This window comes from Alosa pseudoharengus, unplaced genomic scaffold, assembly GCF_046254945.1.
Source record: "Alosa pseudoharengus isolate Yale_2024_CS ecotype anadromous, Long Island Sound unplaced genomic scaffold, YU_APseudo_1.1 YU_APseudo_1.1_scf_23, whole genome shotgun sequence".
Lineage (NCBI taxonomy): Eukaryota > Metazoa > Chordata > Actinopteri > Clupeiformes > Clupeidae > Alosa > Alosa pseudoharengus.
In genome coordinates, this window is record NW_027468685.1 from 28,866,459 (window position 1) to 28,886,638 (window position 20,180).

Genomic DNA, 20,180 nt, shown 5'->3' on the forward strand with positions numbered 1-20,180 from the left:
TAAATGGAACCCAACCCACTGTACAGTAACTCAAGGTCTGTGGCTAAAGCAGCCATAATGAAAGCGTTATCATTGTTTGGATACTTCACACACACGTGTTTTTTAATCGCATAGACTACAACTACCAAGCTGGAATCAAAGCACATCGACTCCCCTCTCACACCCTAAACACGCACTTCGAACAAACAAAAAGCGCCTCAGTCTCACGGAATAGCCATAGGCAAAACTGTATCTGACCGGTGTAACGTTGGTATAAAATCATCCATCGCAAAGAATGATTTTTGTAGCACGTGCAACAAATATGTGTAGGTACAGCCCTGCCCTGAATACATCTCAACGTGCGCTCTAAAACATCTGGTTTAAATGGAGATGTAGATCATCACGGGATCATAGACAGGTTATCTTTCAGGTAGCCTAGGCCTATATATTTTCCATTAAAAAACCATCACGTAGCGAACGTGTTGTGGCTAACTCACTTAGCTCCTGTTAGTAGCCTAGGTTATGGTCATAAGCAAATGAGATGACAGTCGAAAGATACAATTAGTGCTGTTATCGATTTGCTTGGTAGCCTATAAACGCATTTATGGTTTTCTACAAATACATCAATAATCAAATTGGCCTCCATCACTCAACCATGCTAACGGTAAAATTATTTTACCTACGTTCTGCTATTGATAGGATTAACGTAGCCTACCTGCAGTAAAAAACAAGCATGTCCGATAAACATTCTCAGATTTATTTCGGCTTCAAGAGGAAATGGGAATTACATTTCATGCAGAAATCATCCTACCCTTAGACGTTCTCTGCGGTAAACTACTGTAGCCTACAGTCTTGTCCTTGTAGGAAGCATAGTGTCTTTCTAACCCACTTTAGATTAACTTCCAACAAAATTACGTCTCACTGCAACGATGCGCCATCTAGTGGACAAACGACTACTTATCGCCAATACTGGAAATGCAGCCATGATGATGATGAATATTTATTTTGGCTTTCTTTTAATCCTACTGAATTTGTAATTATGTATCAGCCGTTCTAATACCGATAGTATGTGGGTGCCTGTGTGTGTGTGTGCATGTGTATATGTGTGCACCACCATCTACAGGCCAATGAGTGTAGAGTCACTAAATGTACACATAACTTAATTTTTTAGACCCCCCCATGGATGAAATTCTACGAAACTTGGCATACCCCCAGAGAATGTCAGGTTAATCATACACATACACTTTGGTGCAGTTCTGAACGTCTTTACTGAAGAGAGGGGCGATTAAAGCAGAATGATATTGCATTTTCATTTTTTACCGGGGGGGTGCAAATCACAAATGAGTGATTATGGGCTAAGTTGATGTGGGCCCTTGAGACCAACATACCATAAAAATTTCTTCATCCTCGGTGCCACGGTTCAGGTAGTTATTTAGGAAAAACTGCATTTTTTGGGTTTCGGGGGGCCCAGCGCGGAGGGGGAGTGGCCCCCGGGGACCAAACGAAATTTTTCCGTAAAAGTCTAGTGGGGCTACATACCCACCAAATTTCATGTGCCCCGGTGTTTCGGTGCCCCGGGTATCGTTGACCAAAATTTCAGGAAGTAGATGACGGAAAAAAAAAAAAAAAAAAAAAAAAAAAACTTTGACAATCCCTATATGACCGCTTCGCTAGCTTCGCTAGCGGCGGTCATAATAATAATTTGGCTTCATTTCCAGTATTGGCGTCCCGTAGTCGTTTGTCCACTAGATGGCGCATCGTTGCAGTGAGACGTAATTTTGTTGGAAATTAATCTAAAGTGGTATAGAAAGACAATATGCTTCCTACAAGGACAAGACAGTAGGCCTACAGTAGTTTACCGCAGAGAACGTCTAAGGGTAGGATGATTTCTGCATGACATGTAATTCCTCTTGAAGCCGAAATAAATCTGAGAATGTTTATCGGACATGCTTGTTTTTTACTGCAGGTAGGCTACGTTAATCCTATCAATAGCAGAACGTAGGTAAAATAATGTTACCATTAGCATGGTTGAGTGATGGAGGCCAATTTGATTATTGATGTATTTGTAGGAAACCATAAATGCGTTTATAGGCTACCAAGCAAATTGATAACAGCACTAATTGTATCTTTCGACTGTCATCTCATTTGCTTATGACCATAACCTAGGCTACTAACAGGAGCTAAGTGAGTTAGCCACAATACGTTCGCTACGTGATGTTTTTTTAATGGAAAATGTATAGGCCTGAAAGATAACCTGTCTATGATGCATCCTAAACACCGGGCTGGGACATTTCTGCTCGAAGTCTCAAAAAGCAGTCAACGTTCATTCCCAAACACCCATATAGGCTACTTCAATACTCTATTTTTAAGGAAGAGCATGGCTCAAAGTAAAGTAACTGACACTACATAAATTCGTTAAAGTGAATAATTTGTGTCAACTCGCCGCAATGTAGATTTATTAACGCACCCGTGATGATCTACATCTCCATTTAAACCAGATGTTTTAGAGCGCACGTTGAGATGTATTCAGGGCAGGGCTGTACCTACACATATTTGTTGCACGTGCTACAAAAATAATTCTTTGCGATGAATGATTTAGTACCAACGTTACACCGGTCAGATACAGTTTTGCCTATGGCTATATCGTGAGACTGAGGCGCTTTTTGTTTGTTCGAAGTGCGTGTTTAGGGTGTGAGAGGGGAGTCGATGTGCTTTGATTCCAGCTTGGTAGTTGTAGTCTATGCGATTAAAAAACACGTGTGTGTGAAGTATCCAAACAATGATAACGCTTTCATTATGGCTGCTTTAGCCACAGACCTTGAGCTACTGTACAGTGGGTTGGGTTCCATTTAGAAGTGTCCACTTCATTCGCCCTTTCGGTGATTCACACAGCTACTTGAAATGTATTACTACTGATATGCATAACTTTTCGCCAAGAGGTGGCAGCTTGATACTATAAGGTGTAAGCCATTGGTTCCAAAGGAGATTTTATTTGGGTCGCCAGCATAGCCTAGTGACAATTTGTGCCTACCTTATATAGCTTATAGTTTGTTAACAGTCACGGTTTTGTCATAACTCCCTCTATGCATTTTTGCATTTACAATAGCTCTGAAACCGGGGGGCGAACACGTCGCAGGGGGGGCGCCAGTGCGTGGATATCTCAATCGCAAAATTAAACAATATTTCTATCGGGCGCCTAGCATGGACTAGGCTGGGTGAAAATCAAAAGATTGCGTCAAAAGATTGAGCTTGGTCTGGCGAAGGCCAGACTAACCATGGACCTCATAGTTGCAAAATGCAAGGGAACATGAATCAGCATATTATTTGCACAAACAATAACGGACAGTAGCTCTTCAACTTTGCCCGTTAAAATGTGTAACGCATTTCATGAAGGCCCTTTTGGACATGTCAGTTATTTGCTCCACTGGGTAAAACGGCATTTTGTTTTAGACTACTGGTATTTCATTTGTGCATTGACAATAAAGCTGAATATCATATGAACTAGATGACTAAACTTGAATGTAGAAGAAACATTCACAAAAATCCGTGACATGACCTCTCTTCTTGATAGCTGTTGAAAACTGCATGGAACTGACAGGGATTGTTTTGTTTAATAATAAATAAATTACATTATGCTGCTACCTTCTGCTTTTCCCAAATACAATGTAGCCTACAGGTGTACCTTTCATCAGTCTAGTTGCAATGGAAGGACTGTGATGAACTGCCCTACTTGTGATTGTTTAGAGATTTTAAAGGTTTTATAACAATGCTACAAATGTTTTGGCCCAGAAACAAATCTATTCACCTTTGCAGTGCCAGTAGGCTACTTTGTGTGCCAAACAAGCATACACAAAAGTTTCAAGAGTGGGGGATGGAGTAGAAGATGGAGACAAATTCATTAATATGATTTATTTTCGCGGAATGGATGTACAGGACTGAGCGGCGGTCATATTTTGTACCGCTATGCGGTACATCTAGTTTCTATGATTTTGGTAGCACTACACAACTGAGCCCACAAGCTAGCAAACATGACACGAGCTAAAAGACATCTCCAGGTGTAAACGTTTGCCAATGGGTTGCATACTGTAGTCTACTCAAATGTCAGTAAAAGTAGGCCTTAATTAACTTACTTTCATAGCCTAGGTAGGTTAGCAACACCAGGTTGAGAAATGCGCAAGTAAAGCAGATCATTAACGCAGGGTTCTCGAGACACACGCAATTCAACAAGTTCACACACTCACACGCCACACCTTGTTTGTCTCACGCAGAAATATTACTAGGGATGTCAAGGTATCTGCATAATGATTAGAGGCGCAAGGATACCAGAGGATTTCTCGCAGGGTTCAGAACTAGCGCACCACTCACAAGCCAAATAATAAAACAAAATAGCCACCGACATCCAATCAAAAAATAGTGTTCGTTGTATCCGGGTAAAATTCCAAAATGGGACATCCCCTCCCTGCAACCACGTTATGCTTGTGCGCTTATGTGGGGTTACACGTTTAAGATTTCAAAACTGCACCAAATTCAACTGTCTGTCATTTAGTAAACCAGCCTATGGCTGTTTTATTCATAAACTAAACTAAAGGTCATTAAGAAAACATAATGAACTCACCAGAAGTCTATATTTAAAGGGTTATTTTTTAAAAATGTCTTCTGGGGGAGCATGCCCCCAGACCACCCTAACTAAGCTGAGTTACCAACCTTTTGAAGTGGCCAGGGGGGCCCTTTTCACATCTGTGCCTAGGGGCCCACTGGCTGATAATCCGTATGTGTACACACCTTTTGCTATATTTGCAAGTTTTACACACTTATTTTAGTACATGGTGCACTCATCTTCGTAAAGAGTGCACTTACTTTATTAAATTCTACACTCATTGAATGAGCATACGATTTAGCACACAAGCCAAACATTTTAGTGAGTGAGTGCCCCCCCCCCAAAAAAAAATCTCACTCCAAGCTGAGCTCAAAACTTGAGAACTGTTAACGTTAGCCTTCTATTTATTGTCATTAAAACTGCAGAGGAGTGAACATAGGGCAGTCTCTGGTGTCTGCAGAAGTGAGTGTGGCATCTGACTTAATATTCTGCACGAGGGACTGTTGTGGTAGGTGAAATTTCACGGGGAAACCATGATGATTGGTCAAATTTGCGAAAAAGTTGCGGTGTTTGGACAAAATTGCGAGGTCGCCCAGAATTCACGAGGATTTGCTGAATTTGCGTTAATTGTTGCGATCGCAACATCGCGAATTCCTGGAGGGACTATCATAACTAACGATTAGCCAGAGGAGAATATTGAACGAGAGTGCCATTCATGACGATGAGCTCCATAAAATTGTAACCGCCCACTGCGTGCAGACAGCTGAGAGGCAGCTCTCTTCTAAAGCGCTGACGCTTGGAGGAGCCTCAACAAAACCCTCTGCCCTGGCAGGAGGCAGGCCCGTCAATACCGTAGCAGCACCTGATCCAGACCAACACCCTGCAGACAGGGATTGATCGTCCATCGTGGATGCTTCATTCACGGCCCGTTTAGTATGCGCGGACCCATCCTGTGGAGGTAACTGGTGAGAGCTGAGAGCTGAGATCACATTGGCTGCTAATTGGTGGAGAGGTATAGGGGAGAGCGGGATTGGTTGGCACAATGGTTGGTAGGCAGTGGCACAGAGTTCATCCTCCAAAATTGTTGCGCCACCAAAAATCTTCAAATGATTGGCACCTTGACCTTCATCTATTCTGTCCAAACATCTGAAGGTCGCTAATTTAGATGGTCAAAACAAAATAAAAGCCCTCTCACAAACACACACACACACACACACACACACAAAACAACACAACAATGCAAAATTGTGTTAGACAGATATTAGGTATAGAGACCATATTCCTCTGTGTGAAAAAGTCAAGCTTTCAGACGTGCAGAGCTTCCACCCAGAGAGGTTCTTCTACTCCGCATACCAAGGTTTTTTTTTGATATGATAAAATCTCTCCTGAAATCCCACAGAAAAGCCTTGTAAGTGCACAAACATATAACCATAGCAGTCACAGCAATCCTGATTGTGTTCCTCAATGTTGATCCTTTAAGGTGGACAGGGGCAGCCGTATACTTTATATCAATACTTATTGATATAAAGTATAAATAATTCTTCCAGACATAGACATATTATCCAAGTTGGAGAGACCAACGGGCTAAAAAGGAAAACTAGTACTGAAATCATTGGAGGCCATATTTGATTATCAAATCTCTCTAAATGGCAGTCTTGCATGCACATAGAATCCCCAGAGTACACACAAGGAAATGAGACAGAGAGCTGTTCTCACATTCACAGGGTTCTTAGACCCCGAACACAATTCTACAAAGCAAATAGTCTGGGCAACCTAGTGTGATAGGTTTATTATTCTATCCTTCAGTATATATGGTTTTGCTGTAATATGCATGATATTGTGTAAATAATACAGATACAACTGTAATGTTTTAGTGCCCTTTTATACTAAACGTCCTCATACATACAGTATATTATATTAGTTCCTACGTTTATGTCTTGCTTTATGTCATTACATTTGACATACATTTGGAATTCAGATCATTTCAACTGACCTGCTAGCAAAATGTCTGGAACTAACCATGGAGTGACATGTGTTGAAATGGGACTAACAACCACAGTTTGTCCTTGGCATCCAAAAACATGAATGTAGAACATCAGTTTCATACTGTGTATTGAATACTGGTAGGAAGCTGTGTCATAAAGGCAATAATGCACATGAGGCAAGTAATGTAGGAACAGTATCTTACCGCTACAGCTGTTCAACAGTTCCTCAAGCAGTGAGTGACACATGTTCTACATGCAGTATCAGTGTTGTGTGTGCTGTTCCTTTGTTGATTATGTTAAGGCAGGGATTCCCAAACTGTGGTACGTGTACCACCGGTGGTACACGAGCTTCCACTAGGGGGTATGCGAGATAAAAAGGGCAATGTCGGAAAGGTGTCCAAAATGTTTTTTTTTTTTATCTTAAGCCTATGTTCTCTTTGTTCTTTGTGTTTCATAATGTTGTTCTCCACACTGTTTTTTTAGTGTGAGAGTTCATCAACCAGTTGCACATTTTGATTCGGTTATTTGTTATCATATAGGGCGGCTAATTAAACATGATGCCTGGAGTGCGTCAATAACGTTTTTATGTGTCGGATAGTGGGGGTACGTGAGCCGAGTCAGGATGTAGGTGGTGGTACGTGGTATGCGGGAAAAAAAGTTTGGGAACCGCTGTGTTAAGGGATTGAGTTTAATATACAGGTCATATATGGACATGCTCCCAGGTATTTCTCACTAACCCCAGTCTGAAGCACAGATACTTCTAATAATATGTTCTCATATAATAAACAGGGCGCTTAATGCTTCATTAAAAAATAATCCCTAATGATACCTAAATCCCCTTCAGAACTCTCAAGCAGTGAGGGACACTTAACATGGAGTGAAGGGGATTTTTGGACAATAAAACTGAAGCAGTCTTGTCTGTCTTGGCCTCTGGCCCTGCTGTAGTGGTGAGGGGGCAGGTTTTGTGGGGGGGTGGGGGCAGTTCTGGGCTTGGTGGAAATCACACACTCTGCTGATTAAGGCGGGACAACACAGAGGGAGGCACAGCGTGCCTTGGTGAGTCAGACACACACACACACACACACACACACACACACACATACACACACACACACACAGAGGCACTCATGCATATCCATGCTGACGAAACCATACACACACACACACACCCTGGCACTCATGCATATCCATGCTGACAAAACCACACACATACACACACACGCAAGCTTGCACTGGTGCAATAGAAACACATGCTGATGCAAACACACACACACACACACACACACACACACACACACACACACACATACACACACACACACACACACACACACACACACACACACACACACACATCAAACCAGAAGACTCTAAAAGGACCTGACATTCATCTCACCCACAGCAAAATATGCATGATTTCTCATGACATTTACTTCTTGCGTTTTTATTTTTGAACCTTTTCACTGAATCAGGTGTCAGTTGAAAGTGCCTGCAGAGGTGAAAAAGAATCATTTATTTTGCTTTGGCTCTGTGACTCTGTGTAAGAAGTTGTTGGAGAATGCTTTGTTTGGCCTGTGCGTGTGGCAGACCACTCACAAGACACCAATTCAAGTGCTATGTTCACAACAAGTACTGCACCTACTCCATCTATGGAGCTGAAAATAGTGTTTATATTCATGCATACTGGTACCCTGGAAATCCAGAGTTCTTGCAAGAGAGTGACTCTGGCGACGAGTAATGATGCTCATTACCTATGCTCATGAAACCGAGCTGCACCAATGACATCGGTGTATCTGATATAGGTGGGCCAGAGGCGAGCTAAACAGATGACGACAGCGCTGCGACGTCAATGTCCGGAAACATTGGTCGTAGTGTTATCCAATTGCGTGCAGTGATATTTCCAAATGCATTCTTGGTGCCGTCCCTCGAGTTGGGCCATTTTCATTACTTGTAGCCAGACCCTTAATCTTTCAGATTGGGTCTGGTCCTCCCAGGCTAGCATACTGGTGTCAGCACGTCAGGATTTAGCCAGGCTGGTAGGTACATGGCTCAGCTTCTCTACCTGCATAGCTCTTCATGGGGATCTAGGGAATCTTTGCCCTTTGTTGACGTTGTTTAATAGACATGCAAGCTCTTCGGAAGCAAACTGACCTTCATTCAAGTTGGATGTTTTTCACAATGACTCTTTGTGACTAGATCTGTGGTGCTTTTAGTTGGATTGTGTTTAGTGTCTTATTCTGTTCTCTTTTATATGGATGGAATTTATAGTTCTGTGTTTGTGTGAGGGCTTGACATTGTGCTTGGTTGTATTTTACATATTTACATAGGGAGAGCCATGTGACCAATACAAGTATTCTACTCCATAATCATTTGCCTGTCCCCACCTAATTCCTTTTGAAATTAGAGAAGAAATTGCTTTCTGTATGGAAGCAATTTCTGCAGCTGGTTTTCCATCCATATAAAAGCCTCATTTACCATAATAAATGCATGTCTTCAACATTAAGTCCTCATTGTGCCTAGTCATAGCTTCAACTAGATGTACCGCAGAGCGGTACAAAATATGACCGCCGCCCAGTCCAGCACATTTTTTCCATAAAAATAAATCACGCTGAAAGGCCTATATGATTCTAACTGTCTCACTAAATTGCATTAGCCACACTCATTTCTCACTGGTATCTGCTAGACAACAAGTACCAAAACATGATTAGTTCATAGATTTCACATGTAAAATTCATTTTATACAACCCCACCCCCATCTTGCCTGTTCATAATTCTGAGAAATTCTTGAATTGTGTGCATGTATGCGTGTACATGTTTATGTTTATGTGTGTGGGTGTGTGTGTGTGTGTGTGTGTGTGTGTGTGTGTGTGTGCGTGCGTGCTTGTGTGTTTGCCTGCATATGTGTGTTTGTGCATGTGCATGCATGCGTACATATGTCTACTGTGTGAGTATGATTACTGTGAATGCATGTGTGTGCGTGTGTATCTGTTTATGCACATGTGTGCACATGGAATGGGTTAACATGACCCCTGGAGGCAAACATACGCAAAAAATTGGTCATCCTAGGCCCTACGGTTCTCAAGATATTCACAGAAAACTGTGTCTGCCCTACCCTAATTTCGGGGGGTCCAGTACAGCGGGGGGGCTACAGATCAAAACGAAAAACGACGGTTCCATGCTATCCATGTGGGGTTACATGCCCACCAAGTTTCGTGTACCCCGGTCTTTCAGTGTCCCGGGAATCCTTGTTGGTGTATGGTCACTAAATGTACACATAAATTATTTTATTGTAAGGCCCCCCATGAACGAAAGTTCACAAAACCTGGCATGCATTCGGAGGGTGTCATAATGATCCTACACTTACAATTTCGTGCATTTTCGAGCCAGAGATATTGTGATGAAAACACCTATTTTTTTGCTTTTTAATTTTTAACTAGGTGGCGCTATACATGAAATAAGTGGTAATGGGATGGGTTGACATGCCCCCTTAAGACCAACATACAACAAAAAGGTGGACCTCTTAGGCCCTACGGTTCTCGAGATATTCACAGAAAACTGTCTCCGGCCACCTACAGGCCAGTTGGTGTATAGTAACATAAATTAATTTATTGTGTGGCCCCCCATGAACGGAATTCCACGAAACTTGGCGTGTATTCAGAGGGTGTCATAATGATCCTACACTTCCAATTTCGTGCAGTTTTGACTATGTTAGGTCACAGATACCTGCGATTACAACACCTCATTTTTACTTTTTTGTGTTTAACTAGGTGGCGCTATACATGAAATGAGTGGTTATGGAATGGGTTGATATGGCCCCTTGAGATCAACATACAAAAAAAATGGTCCTCCTAAACCTTACGGTTCTCGAGATATTCCCAGAAAACTGTGTCTGCCCTACCCTCCTTTGGGGGGTGCAGTCCAGCAGGGGGGCTACAGATCAAAACGAAAAATGATGGTTCCATGCTATCCATATGGGGTTACATGCCCACCAAGTTTCGTCTACCCCGGTCTTTCAGTGTCCCGGGAATCATTGACGGAAATTTGGACATGCGAAAAAGAAAAAAAAAAAAAGAAGAAAAAAAAAAAATCTGACTAAACCTATATGACCGCCGCTTCGCTGCGCGGCGGTCATAATAATATCCAACTGCGCTCCCTTTAAAACATCCCCTTGCTCAAATGACTAAATTATCATATTATGCCATCCAATGATAACTGTTAATAGCTGTGGCAGGAAAGTAATTTTCGCCTGGGTTCAGCCATCGAGAACACACAGGGCATAATCCATTAAGGCGCAATTAGCATGTTTTATACAGATTAATAAACTACCTATCACCATCGCCACGCTGTCAGTGGTCAGCCATCCCTATTGTCATGGCAACATCATGCTTTTTCACTGGAACCAGTAAAGGCTAGCGAGAATGTCTTTTTTTATTAATTTCAGCTTGGCCCAAGCGTCAACATTTGCAGCAGGCAAAATTATGGGGGGTGGTAGCATGTGGGTTTTACAATGATGCAAGATGCAAAGTAATTTCTATTCCTATCACTAGTTATATTCTATATCTCTACTTCACAGTAGGCTCTCATTTTGCAGCTCAGACTCTGTCCAGTTCATTCGAGTCACATCGGACTTGGAGTGCGATGGTTCTTTGGGTAACCCTCCCACTGCTAATCCCCTCCCTTCCGTTCCCCCGATGGGTCTCGGAGTCACTCTCTTTCTCTGATGTGCACCAGAATGCCATGCACGCGCAAAGCCATTTTATGCTACAACTGCAACTGCAGATCAGGAATAACTTAGGCTCATTCGGGAATAACTTAGTCTCATTCGTATGATATGGAAAATCGGTCTTCTTGCCTGTCTAGGACTCGGAGCGCTGAGTTTAGTATAGCCTATTTCTGGAATTCCTGCTACAGACTAGACTATGTCATGCTGTCTTGTTAACGTTATTAGCAAAGAAAGGCAAAATTGTAGTGTAGTGAATATCGAAATCGAATAACTTTTAATAAAAACCTGAAATATAACCACCAGCTAGCACCACTACCACAACCCCATTTGTCTCACTCTATCTCTCACTCTTCTGGTTGCCGACAGAGTTCGGACGATCAGCTTCAACTTTAACAAGAAAAATAAATGTGCAAGAACCATTCTCAGTGGGTCCATAAATCATTTTCTTTTTCTGCTTGTGGAGTGCATAATGCGATTTCTGCTTCTTCTGTGATGGAATTTTGTCCGATTGCCACTAATTGAGCCAAACTTATGTCAAAAGAGAATACGCAGTGTATCCCTCTACTACCATCCATTAGCCTACTTATATGATCCAGATATTTGCTTCTAGACAGACTTCAACCCCAGCAAAAGCGTGCACGGATGGCAATCAACTGTTGATGTCAGTTTTCAGTTTTACTGTTAAAATTATATTGTTTGCCTAAATATGCTTTTGTTATCGGTTTGCCATTGAAAAGACAGAAGCCCAAGCAAAATAACGCCAATGACAAGTTTACTGAAAAAAAAAACCCCATAAGTAATTACCTTACTACACCATACATAACGAGTATATTTCCGAGCAGTCCCACCACACAGATGACGGAGTAGAGAGCCGTTATGGAGATGGCTATTATGATTCCCGCAGGACTTCTGGTTGGGTTCGGCTCCGAATAGTTTCCAGCGGGCACGAACCCCATGGCATCGTCGGGGAAGGTGACATTGTATGGGATCACGGAGTAGAGATCGGAGAGATCAGCATCGGGTGCCGTGGAAGGCTCCATTTCTACAGCGCTATGGTCGCTGTCCTCTTGTTTGGGTGCTGAAAGCTGGTGCTACAAGCAATGAACAAACCTCTCCAAGTGACGCCTTCTTTACGCACGGATAATTTCAGCGTGCAATTAAATTGCACAGCACAGCATGTTGGCCGTATAACTTGAAACAGAAAGAAAACGCTTCAGGTTGGACAGGTGTAATGCAGAGGCAAGAGAAAAAATACGTGCAAACTTCTGACTAGTTCGGAGGAGGTTACTATTCTAACGTCTGGTCTAACCAGGCATATAGCTCTAAGAATAACTCGGGAATGTGAGAGGGATGTCGAACGGACAGAAAGCTCTCTGCGCGCTGCTGTAATACGTGCGTCCAGATTTCCAGGTTGGGGGGGGAAAACGACAGCTTGTCGACGTCAAACCGGCGCTGTTGGCTCCGAAAAAAAACAAGCAGTTGCTTGAAGCCACGGGTGATAACTTGAATGGAAAGCTCACACAGAGAAGAAAAAAACAACATTTATGTTATACATGTACTTGACTAGCTCTCACAGGATTAAATGCATTTATCTCACAAAAAGAGAACACCACTCTTCCACTAGCTATAGGAGGCAAAGGAGCCGAGGGGGCGGTGAACGGGGAACATTTATTGGAAATATACAACCTAATAACATTGGGCCACAGCTGTGTTTGATGTAACAACAAAGGATATTATGTAAGGGAAAACATAAAATATAAATGGAAATTAGATACAAAAGGAACGCACAGTCAACTTCAAATGCATTGTGAAATTACACTTGCAAAAGAGCAGAATCCTGCGTTCTAGTTCCCCCCAACCATGGCAAGTAACACTGTGGTATAGTGTGATGAATGATAAGCGTGGCAGTATGGTGAATGATAAGGGTGAACATCACTGTTCAACATGATCTCCATGTGTATAGGCTACTTTGACAGGCCTAGTCAGTGTTCGAATTATCCCGTCGTTCCTGGTGGGTTACGGGGGGAGGGGGTGGAGTGGGTGTTATTAGTAGCCTAGCTAATGATTGTGATAATGAGGTTTATTAAATGCATTATGCTGTTTTATTTCTTTTGCAATGGAATGTAGGCCTAAAAAAATAATCTGGTGAAGCAGGCGTGCTGTAGCCTGACGAGCCAGACCCACATTAAAAGGTAGGGTCTGGGCACTCACCGTTTGCAGTGCTCAGTCCGAGGGGCGGGATAATCGGTTGTCTTTCAAATTCCCTCTGCACGCAATAGGACAGGCTATGAGTCCCATGCGTTTCCCACCAGCGGACCTAGTTGGCTAGTTCAAACTTTCGCCAACTTAATAAAAGCTTAACTCGTGTCACATAATTCGCCAACAGCAAATTTTCATCTATTTTATATGTTTTCAAATAGCAGGGAATTCAAGCCAAACCGTTGCAACTCTGCCATCAATCATTATGTTAAACCCGCCTAACGACTCTATACACGATTTGATTGGCCTGATAGAAGTTAAATTTTTCGAGCTCACAAGCCAACGGAGAGTTGCTAAACTAGCTGCCGCTAGGGTGCGTCTAGATTTCTAGGCTAGGCGCGCTGAACTCCCCCCAAGATTTTGAGTGGAACTAGTAGTGCCTGGCTAGAACTCAGGGGGCCGAGCACATCCGAGCCCTATGGTAATCTGAACCCTGGGCCTATAGAGCGTGATGGGCGCACAGCATATCTACTGCGTCTCAGTACAGGCTGTGATGCCATTTTTATCAAGTAACATTATGGTCTAAAGTCTGTGCAAGCATAGGCTATATTGGCCAATACATTGATACAACTATTGTATCGGTAGTCTTGTTGTATTTTTACAGACAGCTGCACAATTGGTTGCAACATTAGTGATTTTGACCTTCCTTTTGTACACTTGCTAAATTAGGGTTTTTTCGCATCTCTCTCACCCCCCCCCCCTCTCAACCACCACCACCCACCATCTCCACGCACACTATACTATCTCTTCTCCTAGCTTCCCTACGCCACCTCCACCACCATCTCGTGCGCATTGTCTGCCCCCCTCTCTCTTGCGCTCATTCTGTTGTGGCAGTGTCCTGTTTGCCTGTCAGACTCCCCGTCCTGCTGACAGCGCAATCGGAGGCCTTGGTCACTCAGCCTTGTCCGGCCCAGGCGGCGCAATCTTCGCCTTTGTGTGCATACCTTTCCATTTCCAGGTCACCCGTATGTCTGTCTGGGTTAGAGAGCAGAAGCGAGGCTTTTTTCTCCATTCTCGGTCCCACTTTAAGAGCTTGCGTTAGCTTGTCATTCTCCGTCTCGAGGTCCCTGCACCCCACACACGGCAACTGTTGCCATGGGCCAAGGAAGCGAAGCTGAAGGGCCCAGCGCGCATGAGCCCGCTCCACTCCAGGGTAAGAGAATGATGTATGGCAGACATGTCAAAGTCAAGGCCCCGGCCCTCGAAAGAATTATCTACGGCCCCCGGGATGATATTTGATTAATATTAGAACCGGCCCGCAGGCCACAGTCGCCGGCTGCAGTTTTGCACGCACCAATAAACCATTTCCCACCATGCAACTGTAGCCCACGAACTCACTGCGGCGCCGCAAGTGGGCCTCAGCTTCATTATTCATCAGTATTCAGTCAGATGCAGATTCATCAGTATTAAGTCAGGGCAGATGTCAACTTTCAGCTACCCCCCTCTAGCCTGGCGAGCCAGACCCACATTTACATGTAGGGTCTGGACACTCACCTTTCGCAGTGCTCAGTCCGAGGGGCGGGATAATCAGTTGTCTTTCAAATTCCCTCTGCACGCAATAGGACAGCGGCAGCGCTATGAGTCCCATGCGTTTCCCACCAGCGGAGCTAGTTGGCTAGTTCAAACGTTTGCCAACTTAATAAAAGCTTAACTCGTGTCACACCGTCAACAGCAACATCCATCTTATTTGTTTTCAAGTAGCAGGGAATTCAAGCCAAACCATTGCAACTCTGCCATCAATCATTATGTTAAGCCCACCTACCGACTCTATACACGATTTCATTGGCCCGACGAAGTCTGGAGATCTGGAGCTCACAAGCCAACGGAGAGTTGCTAGACTAGCCCTGGCAGCATAGGGGCGCGTCTAGATTTCTAGGCTAACCCCCCTCCCCAGTGTTGTGCCTGAACACGTTCATTGAACGAAAGTTCATGAACTCACTCATATTTTGAGCGAACGTGAACTGAACGTACTGTATTAGCCTACTACTGCCTGATGAATGTTACTGTGAACTCGTTCATTCTGGTGTCTGTGAACGGTGTTACATGGCAACTGGCTTCCGTGTTAACTGGCTGCGTTGATGACGTTTCATGATTGATGACGAGTCTTTGACAGATGTGGCCGCTTGCAGATTTGTCACTTTCTGACATACTAGAGACGCACACAAATATGCATGACATGTTTAAAAGTCAAAAATGTATTTAGTACTACATGCACTGGACCATGAATATGCCACCCAAAAAATAAACACCTAAATTAACTTCACGTGGGTATCGAACCACGAATAAATTGACCTGTTTGCTTGTTAATCAGAGGTCTATCAACTTGCGCCACGAGCCAGCTGACAGCACTCACAGAAATTGACTTCAGTTGTATGATTAAAAGAAGTCAGCTAACGTTATGATAATTGTAACAAGTTAACATAGCTGTTCATGTTATCTGGCTACCATGTTATCATGCTACCGTTGCCCAAGCCATTTAGTAGGCCTTCATGGTTAAGTATCATGGTTAAGTTTTACAAACGTTTCACTGAGGTTAGGCTGTGGCCGCCCCTACCTGAAGTGTCTGTAGAGCAAATAAATCAGCAAATAAATCAGAATAAAAATGTGTTGCCTAATTGTGTATCGTTTTGTCCAGCCTATTCTTTTAAGAATTCAGTTCATGAAACACAGGCATTGAAACCCACACTGCAATGGGCAGGAGAAGTCTATAACGTGTCCATATTTTACACAGAATTTGCGCACAGGGAGAATCAAAATTCTTAGGCTTATAGGCTATTAACATTAATGCTGCTGACATGTAAACATGGGTTTGATATTTTATTGATATTTTATTTACAGTAGCCTACCAATTCACACATTTGTGTTTCTCCTATGGCACAACAGGTTAATGCCTATATGTTGCTTTTTCACGCAGTCGACATGGGTTCAATCCTCCCCATTACGTGTTCTTTTATGGTATGTTGGTCTCAAGGGCCCACATCAATCTGGCCCATAATCACTCATTTGTGATTTGATCCCCCCCAGTAAAAAATGAAAATGCAATATTATTCTGCTTTAATCGCCCCTATCTTCAGTTAAGATGTTCAGAACTGCACCAAATTTTATGTGTATGATTGACCTGGCATTCTCTGGGGGTATGCCAAGTTTCGTAGAATTTCATCCATGGGGGGGTCTAAAAAAAATGAGGTTATGTGTACATTTAGTGACTGTACACTCATTGGCCTGTAGATGGCGGTGCACACATATACACATGCACACACACACAGGCACCCACATACTATCGGTATTAGAACGGCCGGTACATAATTACAAATTCAGTGGGATTAAAAGAAAGCCAAAATAAATATTCATCATCATCATAATGGCTGCATTTCCAGTATTGGCGATAAGTAGTCGTTTGTCCACTAGATGGCGCATCGTTGCAGTGAGACATAATTTTGTTGGAAGTTAAAAGTGGGTTGGACGCTTCCTAGGACTGTAGTTTACCGCAGAGAACGTCTAATAAGGATAGGATGATGTTCACATGAAATGTAATTCCCATTTCTTCTTGAAGCCGAAATAAATCTGAGGATGTTTATCGGACATGCTTGGTTTTTACTGCAGGTACGTTAATCTTATAATATCAATAAGGACCTAGGTAATGTTACCGTTAGCGTTGGTTGAGTGATGGAGGCCAATTTGATTGATTGCATTTGTAGAAAACTATAAATGCGGTTATACCAAGCAAATTGATAGCAGCACTGTAATTGTATCTTTCGACTGTCATTTGTTGCACGTGCTACAAAAATCATTCTGTGCAATGGAAGATTTACCAACGTTACACCGGTCTGATACAGTTTTGCCTATACATGCGTGAGACTGAGACGCCTGTTTATTTTGTTTTAAGTGTGTGCAGGGTGTGAGAGGGGAATCGATGTGCTTTGATTCCAGCTTGGTAGTTGTCTGTGAAACAGGGCCGTAGTCACCATAGACATTGAGGGGGACGTGTCCCCCCAATATTCAAATATGACCAAAATGTCCCCCCCAATATACGGACATAGAAAAATAAATAAAGAAAAAAAACTCTACAGGAAACCAACAACCACCATCATCTGAAATGTAATTAAACATAAATAACGCACAAATTAGTGACCTAGTGATGGTTCCAGAGTAGCCTACACCCCTGAGTGGTTTGTCCTGGTGGTTTTCCGTTTTTCTATGGTGACCTGATTGTGTCCTCTTTTTAGTTTGTGAAAAAGAGGACATAAGAGAAAACACTGCCTCAAAGGGCTATTTTGAACTTATTTGTGAACGACAGAGGAAAAACGCAATGCAATTTCGCTGTAAACACGTTTGAGGCTCTAGAATAACAAAATTCTGGACGATTTGTAAGGTCTCAAAGAGGACATGTCCTGGAAAAAGAGCACATCTGGTCACCCTAGTTTTTCATTAGTGGCGTGCGCTATCAAAAGCTTCCATTTGCTGCACCCTACCAAAGATCCTTGATTACTGTACTAGCTCCGCTTTAACCCTCTCTGACCCTACTGCGGTGAGGTAGGGCTGGCAACAATATCGCAAAAGCTCACAATTCTCACAAAACTTGTTGGAAAGGTGCACAGGCTAAGGAAATCCCATACATGTTTGGAGCCGATCAGACTCAAAGGGAACTTTGAAACATTTTCCATATTGTAACCTATTCTCGCAATGATAGCGAAAGTGAAAAGTTTTATTTTAAATGATGAATTTGTGCAAGCCTGTGTCATTCATTTCTTTCACATGTCTTACAATATAAATAATGCATTCATATGCTGGTACTAATGCCAGGAATTACCCTGTTTATAGGCCTCTTAGAAATGGTTGTTGCATCTTGCATATTATTTAGATGCGCACTCGATCGCGCATCCATGCAGGCAAAACGTAGGAATCAAATGTGGCGACGGCACACAAGTTGGAAAAAACGACGTAACAACTTGTTTGTGATTTTTAATAATATTTTTTGCATGGCCCTCAGACCCCACCACAGATTTGGTCCCCCCCAATGTTGACATCATGACTACGGCCTTGCTGTGAAATTAAAAAGCACGTGTGTGTGAAGTATCCAAACAATGACACCTTCATTTCATTATGGCTGCTTTAGCAACACACCTTAAGCTACTGTGTAGTGGGTCCCATTTAGAAGTGGCTACTTCATTCGCGCTTTCCTTGACTCATGGAGCTGCGTGAATTACAACTTTTCGCCACGATATGGCAGTTTAAGTCCGCTTGATACTGTAAGGCGTAAGCCATTGGTTTCCAAAGGAGATTTTATTTGTGTCGCCAGCATAGCCTATTGACAATTTATGTTGTAAATAGGCCTACCTTATAAGCCTACCTGTAGCTTAGGGAAGCTAACAGCTTTCTATTAGGATCTACTTTGTTAGTTACAGTTTTGTCATAACTCCCTGATGCATTTTTGCATTTAGAATAGCCAGAGCGTGGATATCTCAATCGGAAAATTAAACAATATCGGGTGCCTATGGACTAGGCTGGGTGAAAAAAAATCTTTTTTTTTTTTTGATTTCTTAAAAGATTGAGCTTGGTCTGTTGAAAGCCAGACTAGCCATGGACCTCAGTTACACAGTGCAAAGGGAACATGAATCAGCCTATATTTGCACGAACAATAATGGACGACACCTCTTCAACTTTGGCCCGTTAAAATGTGTATGAACAGTCTAGCGACGCATTTCATCAAGGCCCATTTGGACATGTCAGTTATTTGCACCACTGGTTAGATGTAAAACAGCATTTCGTTTCAGACTACTGTTACTTAATTTCTGCATTAACAATCACGTTTCAGACTACTGTTACTTAATTTGTGCATTGACAATAAAGTATTACATGAACTAAAGATGACTAAAATCTTATGTAGAAGAAGAAACATTCACAAAAAATCCATCCATCCAAAAATTACCTTTGTTTTTGATAGCTGTTGAAAACTGCATGGAACTGACAGAGATGTTTTTGTTTATAAATAAATAAATAAATAAATAACATTATGCTGATACCTTTTGCTTTTCCCAAATACAATGTAGCCTACAGGTGTAAGTGACCTTTCATCAATCCAGTTGCAATGGATGAACTGTGATGAACTGCCCTACTTGTGATTGTTTAGAGATTTTAAAGGTTTTATAACAATGCTACATCTTCTTTGGCTATTCTACAATCTATTCACCTTTTCAGCCCCAGTAGGCTACTTTCTGTGCAGCCGCACACACACACTCAGGCATGCCAAACAAGCATACACAAAAGTTTCAAGAGTGGGGGATGGAGTAAAATATGGAGACAAATTGAAGTGTGATTTATTTTCGCGAAACGGATGTACAGGACTGAGCGGCGGTCATATTTTGTACCGCTATGCGGTACATCTAGTTTATTTTTAGACCAGCAACGCTTCCTCAATTTAGGCTACATATACTAGGTGGCCACAGAGAGCCTGACCAGCAGTCAGTGAAAACTTAACCATGATACTTTGAAGACCTACTGGCTTGGGCAACTGCTGTAGCAAGACAACATGTACCATCAGCAGTGTTAACTTGCTACAATTGCCAGCTGACTTCTTCAAATTGTATAGACTAAGTCAATTACATTTCACAATGACTTATCAGCTGGTTTGTGGCGC

At 42.5% G+C, this 20,180-nt stretch overlaps 1 protein-coding gene across 1 annotated transcript in view; it reads right to left on the reverse strand.

Moving 5' to 3' along the window:
* oprd1a (opioid receptor, delta 1a) overlaps positions 1 to 12,324 on the reverse strand; it is a 29,455-nt gene extending 17,131 nt beyond the window's left edge. Inside the window, exon 1 of the mRNA XM_076301039.1 lies at positions 12,089 to 12,324. Coding sequence (XP_076157154.1) covers positions 12,089 to 12,324 — 236 coding nt within the window. The remainder of the gene's footprint in view (positions 1 to 12,088) is intronic.
* Positions 12,325 to 20,180: the final 7,856 nt, after the last annotated feature.